This window comes from Seriola aureovittata, chromosome 7, assembly GCF_021018895.1.
Source record: "Seriola aureovittata isolate HTS-2021-v1 ecotype China chromosome 7, ASM2101889v1, whole genome shotgun sequence".
Taxonomy (NCBI): domain Eukaryota; kingdom Metazoa; phylum Chordata; class Actinopteri; order Carangiformes; family Carangidae; genus Seriola; species Seriola aureovittata.
The window spans coordinates 23,315,970-23,335,672 of NC_079370.1; the positions used below are offsets into that span (position 1 = coordinate 23,315,970).

General features: G+C 41.5%; 2 protein-coding genes across 3 annotated transcripts; both read left to right on the top strand.

The window, feature by feature from the left end:
- Window positions 1-2,380: 2,380 nt before the first annotated feature.
- pnisr (PNN-interacting serine/arginine-rich protein) lies at window positions 2,381-10,693 on the top strand. 2 transcript variants are annotated; one of them, XM_056380875.1, is made up of 12 exons: window positions 2,384-2,512; window positions 3,038-3,146; window positions 3,301-3,477; window positions 4,703-4,938; window positions 5,325-5,487; window positions 6,242-6,432; window positions 6,611-6,751; window positions 6,878-6,977; window positions 7,617-7,670; window positions 8,110-8,304; window positions 8,625-9,741; window positions 10,335-10,693. In XM_056380875.1, the coding sequence occupies exons 2-12, from the start codon at window positions 3,059-3,061 to the stop codon at window positions 10,366-10,368; spliced, it is 2,496 nt and encodes an 831-aa protein (XP_056236850.1). In that variant the 5' UTR covers window positions 2,384-2,512; window positions 3,038-3,058; the 3' UTR covers window positions 10,369-10,693. The 2 variants fall into 2 exon arrangements, with proteins under 2 accessions (XP_056236851.1, XP_056236850.1); XM_056380876.1 differs by lacking the exons at window positions 6,611-6,751; window positions 6,878-6,977; window positions 7,617-7,670; ... (1 more) ...; window positions 8,625-9,741; window positions 10,335-10,693 and having other exon boundaries at window positions 2,381-2,512; window positions 4,703-4,874; window positions 6,242-6,381.
- Window positions 10,694-11,325: 632 nt separating this feature from the next.
- Window positions 11,326-19,528, top strand: coq3 (coenzyme Q3 methyltransferase). Its single transcript, XM_056379673.1, has 6 exons — window positions 11,326-11,604; window positions 12,986-13,123; window positions 14,924-15,023; window positions 16,540-16,797; window positions 17,585-17,744; window positions 18,439-19,528. Exons 1-6 carry the CDS (start codon window positions 11,411-11,413, stop codon window positions 18,624-18,626), a joined length of 1,038 nt encoding a protein of 345 aa, XP_056235648.1. The 5' UTR covers window positions 11,326-11,410; the 3' UTR covers window positions 18,627-19,528.
- The last annotated feature ends 175 nt before the right edge of the window (window positions 19,529-19,703 follow it).

Below are 19,703 nucleotides of genomic sequence, written 5' to 3' on the forward strand. Positions count from 1 at the left end.
TCAGCACGAGTGGTATCAAAGGCGGAGTGAGGATCTGGTGTGAGCGTTGGCTGCTGTTGGAGGTGTTGGTGGGAGGGTGAGGAGAGGGGTTCAGAAGAACTCGTGGAAGAGACATAACAGCAGATTCTGGGCTGAGTGCCGGCTGTTCCTCTGCTTCTTTTGTTCGAAACCGTTGTGGATGGTGGAGTTAGCAGGAGGTTCAGCACTGCTGGTCAGGTCACCCTGCACTGTAGAGATGACAGGAGATGTTTTGTTGCCGTTTATCAAAATTCAGAACAGGTTTAACAGTCAAAGGGACAGCGAATATTTATAGTGCTCAAACACAGTTGATCATTCAGACACAAAATGAACAGTGTGTTTTCAAGGTGAAGACTGTTTGAAGCCTGCAGAGATTCTCATTGTAGAGTCACTGAAATCAACATCCAAGACCTCTTTGAAAGTACAATAACCATGAAATTATAAAAAAAAAAAACAACTACATATAAGACAGACTGAATACATGGGTTTTTAGTTTAGGTTTAAAAAATATCAAAATATTCAGCTCCTCTGGAAGACTGTTCCAGCAGCTTATTGTGTAACAGCTGAAAGCAGCATCTCCAGATGTTTGTGTTCCTGGGATCAGCTAAAAGAGAAGAACTGGAGGATCTGAGGGGACCTTCCTCTTCCTGGTTCATAAAGCAAAAGCATTTCTGAGACGTAGTCTGGTGCAATGCCATGTAGTGCTTTATAAACTAATAAAAGAATTTTAAAATCAATACAAAAACTAACTAGTGTAGAGACTAATTGGGCTTAATGTGTGCTCTCCTTTTTGTCTTAGTCAGCACAATTTTGAATTAAATGTAGCTTATTTATTGTGCTAATATCTGCTAGTTAAAAAAGTGATCATCAGTCTCTCTGTGTCACTCAGAGAGAGAAATTTAAGTTTGGACATGCTCACTTAACCTAAGAATCTGGTGGTCTAAGGTGTCAAAGGCAGCACTCAGGTCAAGCAGCACCGGACCTGCAGGCTTGTTGGTACCAAGATTTGTACTGATATTGTTCACTACTTTTTAGTATGTTTGAGTTTGAGTTTAAAAAGGTGTTTAGCTCATTAAAAACTAGTTTCTCTAAAGATTTTGCTTAAAAATGTAAAAAACTGCATGTTAAAGTAGGTTTCCTTTTTATTTTATTTTTTTAAAGAAGGTTTTACAGCCTGAGATTGTTGGTTTTGATGTTTATCAGACGAAATATGATTGTCTTGTACTGGAACATTAAACAGCTCCAGCATCTGATTAACCATAAATTTATTTTGGAATCAGTTCAATGTAAGCGCAGAATCAGCGGAAATAACAACGGTTGGAAATAACAGACTTTGGATTTTGACACAGACACCTTCTACATCACAGGGTGAAGATGGTCAGGTAAGTAAACTGGATTTATCTCAAGGACCTGGTGTGTCAATGGACATTATGTTTTAGTGGAGCATATCTCTATTCTCAAGCGAAATTACAATTAATCAAAAATTTATGAACCAGCTGACACACAGAGTGAAGCCCTAGTCCTGCACTTTTGAATGTCAATCAAAAAATATTTTAACACATTGACACCCTGTGTGTTAGGCTACTGTTTGCTCTTTTGCTAAGAGAGATTCGGGAGGTGAGTGCGTATTTTCTGAATACCTGTGTAAAAAGACCCAAATCTTCATGAATGTATATTCTCGTCTTTAATGGGACAAGCACACAGTGGATGCACCATCTAGTGACTGCAATATTTCAGGTTCTAATAACAGCAATGACCTGACTGACACTGTCATACACATTATTAGCATCGATCTCATCAGCGCCTGGAACTCTCGCGGTGTCAATGCTGCCTTTACGTGCTGCTCGTAACCTCCAAGTCTTAATGAAGAAGACTTAGCGAAGTAAAAACTCACAGGTTAAAGGAGAAACTACGGACATCTAGCCGACAATTTAGCCAAATAATTAACCAAAAAACTAACCAAGATTAGCCACAACAATGTAGGAATGCTACTAATTGTAGACTAAAGACGCTTTTTTAGTAGGCAGAGCTGTAGTAAACAGGGCTGTTATTCTTTTAATAACTAGATTGGTCACATTAAATCTACTGATTAAAGTTGTGCTCATGCCATTCGAATATAATATGAATACATATATACATCTATCTAAATGAAAACAACAAATACAACTATTTGGAACAGGGGTAAATAAAAAGATCCCAAATATGACACGAAGGCGTATTGTTACTATATTTTAGACTCATGGCTAATCTACATGCTATGTCAGAGAGCACCTCCTCGCCTTTCTATTTCAAGGACTTGCAACTAGCAACTACTTTTAAGAGGCGCGCAGCGTCACAAAATTCTAATTATACAAAAAGCGAGAATTCCAACATTCCCGGTGACCTCTGAAGGCAGCAGCAGCAGCGCCTCTGTTCACACTTCCTTCGAGAAGCTCACTTGTGCAGCCATTTTGATTTCAAGCCGCAGCGCTGGAGAGAAAACTATCTGGAAAAGGTGGGGAATATGTTACTCAAAGCACAGCGTTGGTATAAGTTTCCCTCGCACTTTCCAATTAGCACGAATTGTAATTTAACCGTAGCGGCACATTTGTTCACCCGGTAAGATAATGGTGCTGCTATCTGTTAGCGTTCGTCTTTTCTTAGCTAACGTTAGCTGTCGTTAGCTTGAGTGAGCTTCCTTAGCTCACAAACGTATGACTAGAGATTGAGAGGTTTATATTTCACTGGCCCTGAATTTATTACAGTATCATGCGTCAGTAATGCCACAAGCCATCATAGTGCATAGCTTTGTCTCCACCATTACCAGAGGGAATGGTTTCTAGATAACTGGGCTCGCCAACATACAGATAGCTGGTTAGCCTAAGGTAACGTTAGCACTTTAATTGAAGCTAGCGTTCACTTTTTACTATCCACCAGACTAAACCCAAGTGTAATGTTATAGCACATAAAATACTCTTGTCATGTCAGCAAAAGAGATGCAAAGCGTGCGTGCTAAGTGTAGCTGGCATGAATATTTCAGGTGTGAATCGAGGGGAGAGTGATGTGGGACCAGGGAGGACAGCCCTGGCCGCAGTGGCCTCTGAGCCAGCAGCAGTGGATGCAGTCTTTCCAGCACCAGCAAGATCCAGGTCAGTGAGCGATGCACATGCACCATGAAAGCAGTCTATTGTAAAGAAATCTGCAGGTCTTCTTGCAAAGCTCAAAATTACCTTGATAATAAGACTTTCTCTACACCTGCATTTCTGTTGTTCAAATCTGCGTTTTCTCTTTGGCTTTGTGCAGGTCAAGTGGACTGGGCTGCTCTGGCACAGGCATGGATAGCCCAAAAGGAGTCAACAGGAGCAGAGCAGCAGAACATTCAGCCCAATGGCCAGGATATCCCAGGCCTTGAACCTGTCGGACAAAGCAACCATGGTGCTTTCCAGGGTGAACCAGCCTTTGGCAGAATGTGGCAGCCAGGTATGCAGTTATCCACCTGAGCTGTTGGATGTTTTTCCTGTTTTTCACCTTCTTTATTCTCCTCTTTTGTATTGCAGAATGTATGACTTTGTCACAACATTTTTTCCATTGTATATTAGCAGTGGTACTGGGTATGTGAAACTCATCAATGCATGTATGATGTAGGTGCACCAGTCAGTACTGGTTAGGGCTGGATATTGGCACTGATCTCCTGATTTGATTTGATTTTGATTCACAAAGTCCAGAATTTTTTCAGTATATATCTGATGAATCAAAGTTTCTATTACATTCATCATGTGAGCAACTCTGTTGATTCCTTGAATATAAAATTGTGTATAGTTCACATTACAGATGTAGACCAAGGATTTATCCTCCTTGGCAAAAGCAGAATGACTAAAACATGACACACCTATATTTTATAGGCCTACATGTGCAAAACAGTTGAGCAAGACTAATGAAAAACCTGCAGCAGTTACTAGTGGAACATTATTATGCATATTTTAAAATGATAAATGTTATCGCATACAATTACACATGGACTGTCAGTACCAGAAGTTTCAGCTAAAGACGGACATCCTCTTTAATGATCACAGGACAGTAACTGAAAGTCTGCTCACTAATTCATCTGCACTGTATGTGGCTGATAAGGCATTAGTCTGATATCTGCAGACAGCTGCCTTGCTAGTGTTAACTCCCCTACAGGGACATACTAAATAAAAGAGAATCCACACACTGTTCAGTTGACTTCGACGGCTTCACATCTTGTAGCCAGAGATGATATCCCTTCAACAAACAGATAGTGCAGAGTTTCTTTTCAGTCTTTCCCTCTTGTTTCCTTAAAATAACTTTTTTTTTCATGTTTTAATAACCCAGTTTACAAAAAGTAGACATTTGACACATCATGCAGCTCTAACTGAACAACGTACAACAAGTAACCACTGCATACACATAATATTTAGTGTGGATATTACATGTTGACTGAGAAAAGTTGCAAATGCAAAGATTGCTCTTGGAAGTTTAAGAATCAATATTGGCTGGTTAAAATAATAATCAGGATTAATCAGAACAGCTATTTTGTGACCTTTTAAGTATAAGAGCTCAAATAGATGTGAAACATCAGAACCAAGTGTGTGTTGGACATATGTTATCATGTCATTAAGCAGAAATTCTGTTTGTCAATAGACAATATTCATGATATCACTGGCTTTTATTTACTCTTCATCAGAATGGGGAATACACGGACAGCCCCCTCCTCCTCCACCCCCTGACCAGGCCTGGATCCCTCCAGGGTCAGGACCAATGGATGTGGTGAACCCCAGTGAGGACAGCAACAGCCAGGACAGCGTGGAGTTCAACTCTGAGACCCACCACGGGGTTTACCCCCAGAACAGCCATGGGTATGGGGCACAGCCCGACAGCTACGCCATGGCCCCCATGGCCATGAACCAGTTTGATTATCAGGTATGCAGATGCTACAATAGAAACTGTTGAAGCGTTTGGGTTTTAGTGTGACAACCAAGTAACACAAGAAGGAGCAATCCATAGAAACTTTGCCGGGTCCCAGCATCTAGGTGTATCAGTCATTGCTTTCTTGATGCCGTGCAGAGGAAAGTGTTGGCTTGTTGAGGATCCAGCATGGTTTGGTTTTATTTTATCAGCTGATTTTGTTCTCTTTAAAGCAAACAGACTTTCAAGCGCATTTAGAACTGATGGAGAAATGTCAGCTAAAATAATCTGGGGAAAGACAACAACAGCCCCACGTGCAGTAAATGCCCCTTGGTGGCAGTAACAGGACCTTCCGTACTTTGAACTTCCTTTAATTTTCAGTGTGTGGTGTCTCTCCACAGCATGGAGCCGCTTCATCCTTTGCCCCCACGCCTGCGGGCTTCCACTCTCCATACTGGCAGGGTCCTCCTCAGAACAGACGAGATACCAGACCACCCACGTTCAGAGACCGGCCCAGATCACCCATCCAGCTCCCTGTCAAACAGGAGGCCCCAGCACCGCTAGGTGAGTGTGTTTTCACTCAACTAACAGGCAGCATTCATGTTATGATGATTCTGTTATCATCCCTTCCCTGTTTGCACAACGTGATGCAGAATGATGGTAAAATGCTGTGAATTCACCCCATGTCTTTCAAATTATAGCACTGATATAATATTAGAGCAGAAATGAGTAATTGATTGACCAGTTACTTAATTCATTGACAGAAAATGAACTGGCAACTATTTTGATAGTAGATTAATTGTTTCTTTGTTGTTTTTCAAGCAAAAATGTGAAACATTACTTCAGTTTTTAATTGCAAAGATTTGCTACCTTTCTTTGTCTTCTGTGATATTAAATTGGAAGTCTTAGGATTTAGGAGTGTTGCTAAAAACAAATTGAGCAATTTCATGACATTTTTTTCAAGCTTTAGGGAATTCTAATGAGCGTTTTTCTCTACTGACATTATATTGACCAACTTATTAATTGATTAAACAAGAAAACTATTGTCAGATTAACTGTTCATGGTTATAATTGTCAGTTGCAATTCTATATAGCATACAGTTTGCACTCTTGCTTCTTCGTGAAAGTTGAACTCTTATAACTCTGTGTTTGACACAGTTTTAGCTCAGGAAACTGTCAGCATGGTAAAAAGAAAATGAACATAGGTAATTTTACAAACTATTCTAAACATGAATGTAAAAGCCCCAGAAGAGTTGACACCTTTTAAAAAAGTGGCAGTATGTGGATAACTCCTTTTGACCTTGACTTTCACCGTCAGATGCTGTAAAAAGACGAACACTACCTGCTTGGATCCGCGAGGGCCTTGAAAAGATGGACAGAGAGAAGCAGAAGAAGCTGGAGCGGGAACGAATGGAGAAGGAGCGTGCAGAAATGGCAAAAGATGATGGCAAAGAGCACGATGCAGACAAGGAGGGTGATGGGCCACGCATGCCCCGCAAGAGCAAATTTGTAAGTAACCAACTTCTGGCCTTGAATCCTTTGAAAAACAGTTTACACTTTGTGTAGGGTCATGAACTGTTTTCTCTGGCACTTGTATCTGTATATGTAGCAAGGATTGCATTTACAAATGATGCACACTTTGCTGCAATGTTGATTGAAACTCAATCTCTGCTTGTGTCTGCATCAGGACAGTGACGATGAGGGAAATGATGACAATGACGATGAAGAAAAGACCTCCATAAAAAAGGAGTTTTCTGGCCGGAGCCCTTCGCCTCCAGCAGAGGACAGTGAACCTGAAATGACTGAGGAGGAAAGGGAATTTCAGCTGGTCAGTTTGACCATTTAGATCATGTTTTGTTTGGGTTTTTTTTGCATGTACAAAGTTGTAGCTGATCTGTGTTTGAATGAGATTTATTTACACTAATGGATTCTGTTTTTTCCCTCTTGTTTTAAGATGATCATCACAAAAACACTTCTGACAGAGATCCTTCTTGAGGTCACAAATGAAGAAATCCTGCATGTGGCCAAAGAGACTCACCGGAAAGCCACTCGAGGTCTGCTTTTGCCTTTTCCAGTTTATGCATCATCTATACTTGTCACAGAGACATTATGTTTAAATCTAAAGAGAATCCATTATGTGCTTAATAATCTCTTTATACGTGACTCAATTATGCCCTGTAAACTAGGCTGATTGAGCAGCAAACATGGGAGTATGTCTGATATGCATTTTCAACCATTCTCTGCTAATGCATCAGAAGGAGAGAGAGCAGAGCAATGTTTCTCACAAACACTATTTGAAAACCTGTTCATCATGGTATTGAAGGTCCTGCTGAAAGACTGTATGGCTGAATAAAGTCTCAGCATTGACTCTGACCAGCACCCACTTATAGATACAAGAGACTTCCTCCATTGCAGTGACTGTGCATTAGTACAGATTGGTTCTTTCCTTCCAGTCCGACTGTTTGACTTGGATTGTGTTGACAGAAGTTTGTTTGTTAACCCTCTCTCTTTTCTCCATCTTTTTTTCATTTTTGTTTTGTTTTTATTTTTGTTTGTTTTTTCTCTTGTTACCAACGGCAGCTCTTGTGAATAGTGCTTTATCTGTGACCCCCTTCTCTAGCGACTCTCTTGCCTTTGAGAAAATGGCAGTATGTGTTTTAACATGTTGTTCCTGTTGTTGATGTGAATCAAAGCTCCTGCAAAACAGCTGGCACAGTCAAGTGCACTGGCTTCTCTGACTGGTCTCAGTGAGTATCCCTTTTTCTGTCACTGGGGGGAGGGAAGGAAAATATTTTGAGTTTTTAATTCATGGCCCGGTGTTAGTAGGAACATGAGAAAAGCTGCAAGATATAACACCCAAATACGCTTCCTAATTTTGAAGGTTGATTAAGGCAGATTTGGCATCCTACTGATTTATTCGGGTTTAGCACTTGATGTTAGAAGCATGCGCTCAAATACAAAGTATATATATTATTATTTATATTAATATTATTCCGTAGGGACTCTATGTATGTATTAGTTTGTATTATTAGTGTGATATGAAGTTATCCAGGATAAAAGTACCTTTCATTGGGACTGATGGGACCTTGGGTTGGGATTGAGGGGTTTCAGAAGTTGAAACCTGATTTTGAGAATGGATCTTGATCCTTTCCAACACTCAACAACCTGGGGGCTCTGTTATGGCAGGCGGGCTTGGTGACTATGGTTCAGATGAGAGTGAGGATGAGGATGATCGCAGCGTGCGAGGGTCCGAATCCTCCGACACAGATGAGGAGGAATTACGCCACCGCATCCGAGAGAAGCAGGATGCCTTCCGCCGCAAAGAACGGGAAATGCAGCAGCTGCAAGAGAAACAGGCGCAAGAGGCTCTGCTCGCCCGTGGTAAGACATGTCTGTGTCTTTGCATGTTTAGACTTGGAACACGCCGCATGGCTTGACTCTAATACCTCAAAATGTTGAATTGGGAAAAAGCAGATGTGCTAATACTTTTAACCAAAATAAAAATGTTCTCAAACTTTTTTTCTAACTTGTACTTTTTACGTAGGTAATTTGCTTTGTCTGTTTCCAATGAGGTTGGTATAATAATCCAAAACCAAGGAACATGTTGACACTGGTCTGGAATTAAGTTTTTTTTTTAAAGAGTGTGACTAGGAGTTAAAAGATCCAAACTAGTTTAACCTTCTTTGTTGTTTTTTCCACAGAAGAGATGGTGAAGGAGAGGTTGATCAGAGAAAAGGGGGAATATGATGAGGGCCAGGTAGAGAATCCACACAAACAGGAAGTAAAAGAGAGGGAGGCGGAGCCCTTGGTAGAGAGGCGTAGGTCCCGTAGTGAAAAGGAGGGTAGTGAAGGCAAGCACTCTGGCAGAGGGAAGGAGCGATCAGGGCGAGGTGGCAGCGATTCCCCAGCCAATGGTCACAGCAGCAGCTCCCTCTCCACCTCCAGCCACAGCAGCAGTCGCTCTTCATCCTCCTCTTCTTCTTCAGCATCTTCCCGCAGCTCCTCTCGATCATCCTCCCCACGAAGGAAGAGGAGGCGTAGTCGCTCTTCGTCTCACAAGGCTCGCCGGCGCAGCCGCAGCCACAGTTCCCATAGACATCGTAGTGAGAAGGTCAGGGACAGGAGGAGGAGCAGTGCTGAAAGATCAGGTCGCCACAAGAAAGACCGCAGTGACTCTAGGGAACGCAGGAGTCGCAGGAGTAGGTCCAGATCCAGAGAGAGAGACAGAGGCAGGGCCAGGGCCAGAGACAGCCGCAGTCGCAGCAGAGACAGGGAGAAGGAGAAAGAAAGGGATAAGGAGAGGAAGAGGAGCCGAGAGCGCAGGGACAGCAGTCATAGTCGTAGCAGCAAACACAAGCAGAAGGCCTCCAGCAAAGACAGAGAGAGGAGGAGAGACAGGAGTCGTAGCCATGAGAAAGATAAGAAAAAGAAAGATAAAGACAAGGATAGGGATCGGGAGAAAGAGTCCGATAAAAAGAAAGAAAAACCAAAAGCCAAAGAGAAGGAAAAAGAGAAGGAAAAAGGAAGCTCTGTAGTTGCAGAGGAGAATGGAAAATCGAAGAAAAGGAAGGAGAGTGACTCATGCACGGACTCTCAGAGTGACAAGCACTCTCGGCACGATAGTAAAGCCAGCAAGAAGGGCTCCGCCAAAGCTAGCAAGAGGCACTCAGACTCCGAATCTAGTAGATCCCCTACCCCTGAAGTTAGCAAGGAAAAGAAATCTAAGAAATCAAAACGTAGTCGCTCAAGGTCGACGGAAAAATCTCACAAGTCTGGTAAGAAGGCAAGCCGCAAACACAAGTCTAAGTCACGATCAAGGTAGTATTCGTTTTTTTTTCTCCTTTTTTCCTATTGTATGTTCTCATTGTATGTCTCATTGTGATTTCTCTGGATTCCTTTTAATCAATATATTTTCAATATCTAAAGGAAAATTGTTGCCTGAATATTTTGAGAAATTGTCAACTTAACTGTGTAAAGTTAAGTGATGCAATAAAGAGTTTTAGTGCCTAATGATGGTTTTATCTATCAAATGTAAATTTGCCACTGATGAATTTCTAGCCAGTTTCCTTAAGTGTCCTTATTGCCCTCTGTTGCCTTAGTAGAGTTTTTAGCACCTTGTTAAAATGTGAAACTGTCTCCTGCCCAGAGTAGAGGGTGAAAATTAAATAAGCCATAGTAATGTCCAGGTCAACCAAACAAACGCATTTCTAGCTTTGTACAATGCTGCACAGGGTAGATGTGCTTCTCTTGAGTCTGCAGAACATAAGTTTTTATGGAGGTTATGTACAGTATTTCATACTCTGGCAGTATGTCTGGTGGGAGGGGGTGTTTGTGCATGTTTGTATTGTATAGTCTGCGTGGGTAAGTGTATTTGAAGTAGTATTAATGTGGTGTTCACACGTCTCTTACAGGTCAGCGTCCCCCTCCCGTCGTAGCAGACGCTGAGGAGCACAGTTAACCTCCTGATCTGTGCACTTTACCATTTTAAATTCCATGAGTTGAACAGGCTTGTCTCATTATAGAGGCAGTTGTGTAGGTGAACCCCCTCATACATTTCTTTCATCTTTGTAAATATGTTGTTATTTTTAAAGTGTGACTGAAGAACAAGACATTTTGAATGGTAGGAGTTTTCACTTGTATTATTATGCAAAACTTAATAAGATTCGGTGGACACTAAAAACTCAAGTTGTATCATTTTAAACCATAACAGGATTAACTTTTTTTTCCCAAATATTATTGTAAAATGTCCAATAAAACAGTTTGTTCCTTATTTTGCCTCACTGTCTTTGATCTTAATGTCTCATCTAATAGGAAACTTGACATGTCTTCATGAGGATTCATAATAATAAATTTGTAAATCAACACAAGATCACAGGACAGAGACCTGCTACTGCCGCATGTCCTCATAATGGTTCATACTTGTAGTGATGGACTAGATGATTCAGAACATAACAAGCTAGAGCATGCATGAAAATGTCATGCCATTCATATCAGTGCTGCTGAAGGTTTTACTGGTATATTTGTACACTATGGTTAGTCAGTTTCTCCATTAGAAAATATAGTCCTTCTCTAGACAGACCATAATCATAAAAACCTAATAAAGGTTACATGAACCTAAATAAACCTGAATTTCCCTATTTATCTATCCACCCATCCAATCATCCGCTGTCCAAACAGCACAAAGCCTCAGTAACTTCTTACATATAACCCGTAGTTACTGAATCGGCAATGACTACCTGAGGATGACATTATCCCTTTATCACACAACCCTAACATTAAAATATTTTTTGAATTAATTACACTATAAATTAGCTATATGTTTAGTTTTCTCTAGTATTATAGTGATTTGCAATTTCGTAGTAACAACTAGGAACTAAAGAGTTTCTCGTTTCAGCCCGAGCAGAAAAGGTTGGAGCACTTAAGGTCCCACGGACGTTACGTAGTGCAGTGAACAAATTCTCAGTATCTAGCTGCAAAACGTTGTGACATGTACTCAAATAAGTTTAGCCGTCTCGTGTTAGGACTTTACGGCCGTAAACGGAGCGCTGTTAGCGGGGCGGTACAGAGCGCTGCGGGCCGGAGCGGATTCAGCTGGACGGCGGTGTGTAAACAGCGGTCACTGAGGCTGCAGAGGAGCAGCTGTCCGGAGGTGCAGCATCATGCCCTGTCCTCTCAAATCAGGTACTACAGTAAGGGGTTTGGGATGACAGCAGTGCCACCTCGTTAACGCTGACCTTGTTGCTTGCTTGACCAACATTGATAAAAGACTCCACTTGATTTTGACTTGGTATTCATGCCTTGGACTGGAAACATGACTCGAATGGACTTGACTTTTTTTTTATTGAATATTTGCATTTTTCTAGATACTGAGAAGTTACATTGTGTTTTTGAAACATGATTGGGTGATTTCCCGTGCCATGCCTACAAACCTGGCAACCTACTTGGACGCTGCAGACCAGCAGAGGCCAATGCACAAGGCAGCTATCATGAGGAGGGGCTAAAAATAGTTTACTATAATTAGGATTACAGAAGGAAAGAATTATAGCACAATGCAGGTTCCACATAGAGATGTGTTGTAATAGTAATAACTAGACTGACACTCAGTAGAGTGCATTCCTATGCCAAGACCAAACAATCCTACTCATTAAAGAAAGTGATTAAAAAAAGATTCCTGGATCTGCCCCTTAATCCACTTCTGTACCGAAATGTAATGGGTTCTTCTCCGACCCATGTCCCATCCCTCCGACAGATGAATATCTGATGAATATATATGGTGAAAGTCAGTTCAGTACATTTGGGTAATCCTGCTGAAAAATTAACAGACAAAACCTACATATGTGTTCATTGCCACTAAATGTCAAATATCAGTAAGATTTATATGGTGTAAGCAGCTGCACCAGTTTTTGTTAATGTTGAAAATAAAACTAAACTTTTCATGACACTCGTCTTTTAGCAGATTTAAATGTGGAAACTGGGGCTGGTGATCAGAATTTCGTATAACTTGACTTGTGATTTGCTGGACTTTAAGCAGGAACTTGCTTCATTCTCACCACTGTAACTTGAGACTAGCACATTTGTGACTTACTCCCACCATTTGCCAATTTCCTATAAAAGTTCAGTGTAAATGTTATTTTCATAAGAATGTCAGAGTGTGTTATTAATACCTCATTGCTTGGTCAGTAGCTGGAGGAAAAGAGTTTGGCTGCAACAACCGACTTTCTCTCTTGATCTGGGATCTCAATGATTATTTAGAGAAAAGTCTATAACATGTCAGAATAGATACATTCACAATACAATACACAACAGTATTACTAGATTTTATATCTAGAAAAACAGCAAATGCTCACATTGGAGATGCTGGAACCAGCAACAGTTTGGCTTATTGGCCTTGAGTTTAGGTCACTTTTAATTTCAGATACTAACTGATCAATCCACCACCAGTCATTTAAGCACCAACTGGAAGATTTTTTAGCATGATATTAGATATTACAATGACCCCAGAATATTTTTCACATCATTATTGAGTTGTGTTTATTTGTCCTTGTCTGTTTTTTATTTGCAGTACTAGGTCAGCCTCCCAAACCACAGTGGACCCGGATGAGGTGAGAAGATTCCAGTCACTGGCCAGCAAGTGGTGGGATGAACAGGGAGAATTTGCAGCTCTTCATGCTATGAATGACCTGAGGGTGCCTTTTATACGGTGTGTGTCAGTACAAAACGTATGTTTCAATATTTATCATATATTTGTAATGCAAAGATACCAAAGTGCCAGAGTCACTGTCAACACAGGTGATTGATGGGCAGAGGAATTTGTGTCAAAAATATAACCTGAAGCAGATCCAGCCTTGTGGTATTTGGGAGCAAAGAACACATCAGGGAAACACTGAAGCAACAGAGACTTAAAGTGACAGGATTCCCTCACACATCAGCACATTTTCAGCCACCCCTACTCTACATATGGGAATGTTTTGGGGGCTGGATGCGGCTGTTTTGATTGATAAGATCTGCTGTTGGGGCCACAGATGATAATCATTACATTATCCATCCAGCCAAGAGCCAATTGAAGGTCTCCCCTTCCCCCTCCATGGTCCTATTGGTGGTGATGGTGATGGGTGTTTATGCTGACAGTGTGACAGATCCAGTGCCAGTGTACATCTGAGTGTGGCTGATTTTCCCTGATCCAGCTGTGCCCTCAGGGTGTGTCTAAATGAGAGGCAGCAGAACCGCTGCTACAGTTGCTGCTCTACCTTTAGACTCTGACAGTCTTACTGTGATACAGCTGCTGTGCTACTTTGTTTCCCTCTTTGTTTTAATGGTCCATGAGGTCTGTTTAAATGTGCACTTGAGTTCATTGATATTGAAACATATTAGAGAGACTTTTGATTCAAACACTGCTTTCTGTTAATGGTTATAGATACAAACATCTTCATATTACAGTATTTTCCAACAGAGTTTCAGTTTGTGTGTATATTCTTAGCTGAATTTGAATCATTTTTGCATTTTAAAAGAAAAGGTCATTATCAGTGACTAATATGAATAATATTTAATGGCCCTTTTCTCTCAGATTATTCACAGATTATTAATGCATTTTAATAAAAATGTGCAGAAATCAGTATTTTAAATAATGTAGAGTAAGAATAACTTTAATTTTATTTAGTGAATGCTAAATGCTGAATCACAGTAAATATAGTAAATAAAGTGTAGGGTCCAACCTTAAATACTTCAGTCACTTGTAAATGTAATACAAGTTTTAAACCATGATTCTCAAATGAAAAACAATTACATGGTAAAATCACAAAAAATATATATTTTTTCTTTTCCTTTTTTTAACTACAGTTAAACAAGTAGAAATATTTTTATCGTTAGCATAACAGTCTGTCAGGCTACTAATGGTTTATCATGCAGGGATAGCTTGACATTCCACTCAGACTGTGGCTAAGTAGCTGTTGTCGTTGTGTGTTGTGGTGATGTGAGGGGCTAGTTTGGTGGATGTCTACCAACATCTAATATTCTCTCCTGCACTGTTTGCACGAATGCTCTTGTACCCCGGCAGAGCTTTAATGAGGATGATGCATTCCCAGATCTTGGCCTGTTCTGCCTGTTTCCTGCCTGAGGCAAACAGCCGTTACAGAGTGTGTGAGGGGAGGAAGGAAGGTAGGGAGGAGGGAGCACGGGAGCAAGGTAGGGTTGAATCTGTAGCCTGAGGATAATTTGTGCTTGTCAGATGGCTGACACGGTAGCTCAGGGCCTAATGGGGGTGGTTGTGACAGAGGTGCAAGCAAAATGTAGCATCTCCAGCCTCCCATGCACCGCCGTGTGCTAAGCAGCGTTATGCAGCCCATGGATGTTTAAGAATACAAGCGTCTTCCCTCAGTCCTTGTCACTTCAGATTAGACTATCTGTGACTGGAACATGATGGCTGTCTGTTGGACGGCAAGAGGAAGACGAGGACTAAGAGATTTTTTAATTTGAAATTTTGACTGCTCCTTTACCTGTACAGGGATAATCTGCTGAATGTGCACAGAGCACGGCATCCTGGGAAACCACTGGCAGGACTCAGAATACTGGATGTTGGCTGTGGAGGAGGCCTGCTCACAGAGGTAAAGTGTGTGTGTGTGTGTGTGTGTGTGTGTTTGTTTCATAAGAAAGATGCAGACCCAGTGAAAACAACAAAGACGTGTGGACAAAAATATCTCTCCCCCTACACATTCTGTCTAGTCGCAGTTGATTCAATTGCTACCTTTCATGTCACAGCAGTCTGCTGCAGTATGAGATTCTGCTTTCAGTGCATTATAATGCCAGTCTGTTCACATACCAGTACCCAAAAAACATTTAAATGTCAGCCCAGTTCTCGCTCCCCTTGATTTGACTGGTCGCAGTGTGGTGGATCGGACAGTCGGTCGTTTACAGTTGTTTATCTGTTTGTTAGTGTCGATAGCTGCGCAGCGACGACACAGCTCCTGTCTCTGCCTTCATTTGAACTGAGGACATACCAGCTGTGTTGTGTGATTTGGGAAGACAAAATCAGGTCCTATATTTTTTATGGCTCTGTCACCCAGACTGTCATATTCAGACACATACACACACAGACACAAAAAAAGTGTCTGTTAAGATTTAAACAGTGGTTGTGTCTCTGGGTGTCTTGTCACTATAAGTCGTCCCATCAGAAGGGATCAGCTGTGGGAGGATGGAGATCGGCCCCTGGGCAATCAAGTGCAGCTTTCAACATAGGCATGTGTCTCATACAGTCCAGAAGAGGGCACTGTAGTTCACGTCCAATCACTTCTCATGTTCATTGTGTCTTATCATGTTGTTCATTGAATAATGGCGCATAAAGCTGTAGAATTCTGTGAAAACACAATCATTTAGCTGTGTTGGAGAAAGCCACTGTACTGGGGTGAACCTACACCAACTGTTTATAGTTGTTCCAAGGTCTCGGCTGGTGACTAAAGGTGACCGGGTCTTTACTGTCAGAGCCCTCCAACTATGGAGCAGTCTACCATTTGATTAGTGTCTTAAAACATTATTTTATTGGAAAGCTTTTATGAATGTGTGATATGTTACATGTATATGCGCAAATCCTGAAAATGGGTATTTGTGCATCCGGTGGAAAGTGTTTTATTTTTAAACATGGTCATGTGGTATGGGAATCTGAATTGTAGGGGTGAATTGAAATTGCAGACAATAGTAAATATAGCCGGTTGAATTGTAGAGAAGCCAGAGATGTAACCTAGTGAGAAAAATGAATTACATATGAAGAGCAAAGCTTTCCAGATTGTAAGTGATCCCTCCCTCTGCAGTTGCACTTTGATTTTTACCCTCAGGGAGACACTACAGACTGAGCTGGAGACACTGGGATGTGTACAGCAATTCTTTCTTGCAAAATGTAATCAAGATGCTGAATGCAAACCTAACTCATCATTTATTTTTACTGCATGTATATTGTTGGCAATTGTCCTGTATTGTTTTTAGCAGTGTGGTGAAGCCAAAGACAATTTTCCAAAATGTGGACGATAAAGTTTCTAACTAACTTGTTGTGTTCTACTGAGGCATTTTAAAACAATATAACAGAGATATAATAGATCCGGTTTCTCCCTCCTCTCTGTCCTCTCCCAGCCCCTCGGTCGCCTGGGGGCTAATGTGTTGGGTATAGATCCAGTAGAGGACAGCATCTGCACCGCCCAGCTGCATGCGTCCTATGACCCGGACCTTCGTGACTGGGTCTCCTACCGGGCCTGCACCTTGGAGGAGCTCTCAGCAGAAGGCGAGGAGGAGCAAGGAGCCGGCCATTTTGACGCTGTTGTGGCATCAGAGGTGGTGGAACATCTGGCCGACCTGGAAACATTCGCCTTCTGCTGCAGCCACGTGGTGAAGGTGTGTCCCGTGGTAGTGTGGTGTGTTTTCCCTCCCAGCTGTCGGCTCATTTCAGATATTTCTGCATCAGTACAGTTACGTGTCTGTACGTTCGTCTGAGCGTGTGCTAATGTGCATATGGCGATTTTTGTTATGTTTGTTGTGTTTGCATCTGTTGTGCATCTCTGGGAATAGGTTAGCATGTGTTTTTATGTGTGTGGTTTGCATTGAACCCTGACAAGCTTGGGTGAAAGCTGTGCATCAATACTGAAGCCAGATGATCATAATCTCATAGGTCAGTGGGCCAGAGTGTTGAGTGGGAAAAAGACAGCCTAATCTTCACTTAATGCCTCTGCATTTGGCTTAGGCACGACTGGACTATCTCTCTCTCTCTCTCTCTCTCTCTCTCTCTCTCTCTCTCTCTCCTCTCTCTCTCTCTCTCTCTCTCTCTCTCTCTGGCCCAAATCATTCGTTTCTACTCTTCTACTAAAAAAAAATGTGCTTTAGAATGAATTCCTTTAATGTTTGGATTCATTTTATAGAAAAAGAGCTGCACTCTTCCTCTTTTACTTTCCAACCTTTCCACTCTCTCCCCCTCACCTTCCCCTCCTGTTAAAACTGTCAATCGTGATCAAGTTTGAACCTTGAGGTTTGGCAGTGTTACTTTCCCGTCTCGTGCACTTGACTCTATCCGCTGAAAGCTTTAAATCCAGTCTATAAATACCTTTGTGACTCAGGTATCAAAACTACAAAGTCTTTCATACTTGACTTGACTTTAACGAAAACTCTCCATTTTCTCTGTGTGCAGCCAGGGGGCTCACTCTTCATCACTACTATTAATAAAACCAACCTGTCATACGCACTGGGTATTGTTGTAGCCGAGCAGTTGCTGCGTATCGTTCCCAGTGGGACGCACGACTGGGAAAAGTTCATCAGCCCAGTGGAGCTGGAGCGCCTCCTGGAGTCAAGTAAGTCCCTCTAATTTCCATACGGGGAAAAGAACAGGCACATGAGAAAACACATTCATTTGTTAATAATAAACAGCAGGAAGTGTTAATAATCAGCACAAGTGTTCAGTTAAAATAAAAATAAAAATCAGACCCGCTCTGAAATTTGTTTCATTCTGAAATGAATATTTTCAGTATACCTGAACTTTTTCTGCAAATGTTCACTTGCATGATGTGAAGTAGTTTTGGGAAGATTACAAATGACAGCAGGACTACTAAAAAGGTTTGCTCCACACAATTCAAGCTCATAGTTGAGATCCTTTTTTTTTCACTTAAGGGAAACAAAATTACCAGTCACTGATTGGCACATTAGGAGTGGCAGTTTAATTTTTTATTCATGTAATTAATTTATTGAGTGCACCTGATGAGAATTTTATCATTAATGTGGGATGACTTCATGTCCTGTCCCAACTATAAATTACTTACATATTACTTGTCATTATTTTTCCTTATGGACTGTTAAGTAAATGTCAGTCCTTTACATAACTGAACTTGAATTTAGAAACTTCAGAGGCTGAAATCCAGTCACGTAACCAGCCACTGCAGTCAGCTGCACTGTTACTATGTCATGTTGTTAAAAAGGAAAAGTTTGTGTTGCTGTCATGCCCTCTCTTCTTCGGGCTCTAACCCCTCCAATCTCTTCATTCTCTATCAGATGGTTTCTCAGTGCAGTCCGTACAAGGAATGCTGTACAACCCAGTATCAGGAGCCTGGAGCTGGACAAACAGCACGGCCATCAACTACGCCCTCCACGCTGTCAAACTGAGAGACGATCCCCAGCCAGATCAAGCTGAGGAAAGCAACCCCCACCCAGAGGACCACACTGCAGCTACTCACAGCTGAGCCACAAGACTGGAGAGAAATCAGAAAATGAGAGAAAAAAAAAAAATCAGATGTGTGGAGTTGTAACTTCACAGAGGCCAGAGGCTGGGATGCAGCACGTGACGGTGGTTATTAAAGGAAAGGGACAAACAGCCCTGAGATAGAATTAGAGATGTGTTGCAGTTGCTGGTTTGCACTCAGAGTAAAATTGTGTGATGCTTTTAGTTTCCAGTCAGCCTTTGCTTTACTCTGAGCCGGTGTTACAAATGGTTTTATAGAGTTTAATGAGCTGTGCAAGGCAACTGTGCATCTTCTTATTATGTAATTCAGTAGCAGAGCTGTGTAACAATCTATTCTAGCAACATCAATCATTTGCAGTGTGTCTACTGTACTGAACCAGCGTGGTGTTTTAGGTTGAATATTTTGTGATTTGCCATATCTTCTATTAAAATTATCTCAAGTGAAGCCTAAGAGTAAGAAAACAGATTTGTTTGGCCCTGGCCCCTATACCAACAAATAGATTTCATGCTAATATGAGCTGCACGCTGAAAACCAATTTTAGATGCTAAAGTCTGGAGAAGTCATGTCCGCACGCGAGAGGGGACTCACTTCCTCTGAGATTATAATGGGTCTTCTGTGGAAGTATTATATAATACAAATCATGCCCATGGCAGAGAATAAGTCATGCTTGCATGATGTTCTTAGAGACCAATAACCAGGTTGTAAGAGCTGTGCAGAAATCATATTGTTCTGCTAATGCAGATTATAAAATGGACTCTGAGGTTTATGAGAAGGTCCAGAGGTCCCAAAACAAGGAACAATACTTTTTTTTCACATTGTAAAAATGATTCCAGTGTATAATGTTGATGATAATGATAACCATTGTATTATGTAAATAATAAAGGGAGGTGGGTAAACCTTGAGAGTGCTAAGCACATTTCACAGCTTTCCTGCTACAGCAGTGTCTGCAGCAGACTGTTATTCCCACGTTTGTTCAACTGTCTACAATAACAAACACTGCTGCTGTGATGCGCGCTCCCTGAAGCCGCGGGAGTGCGCACCTAACTTGCAGTAGCCATGGCTGCAGTTGAGACTTTG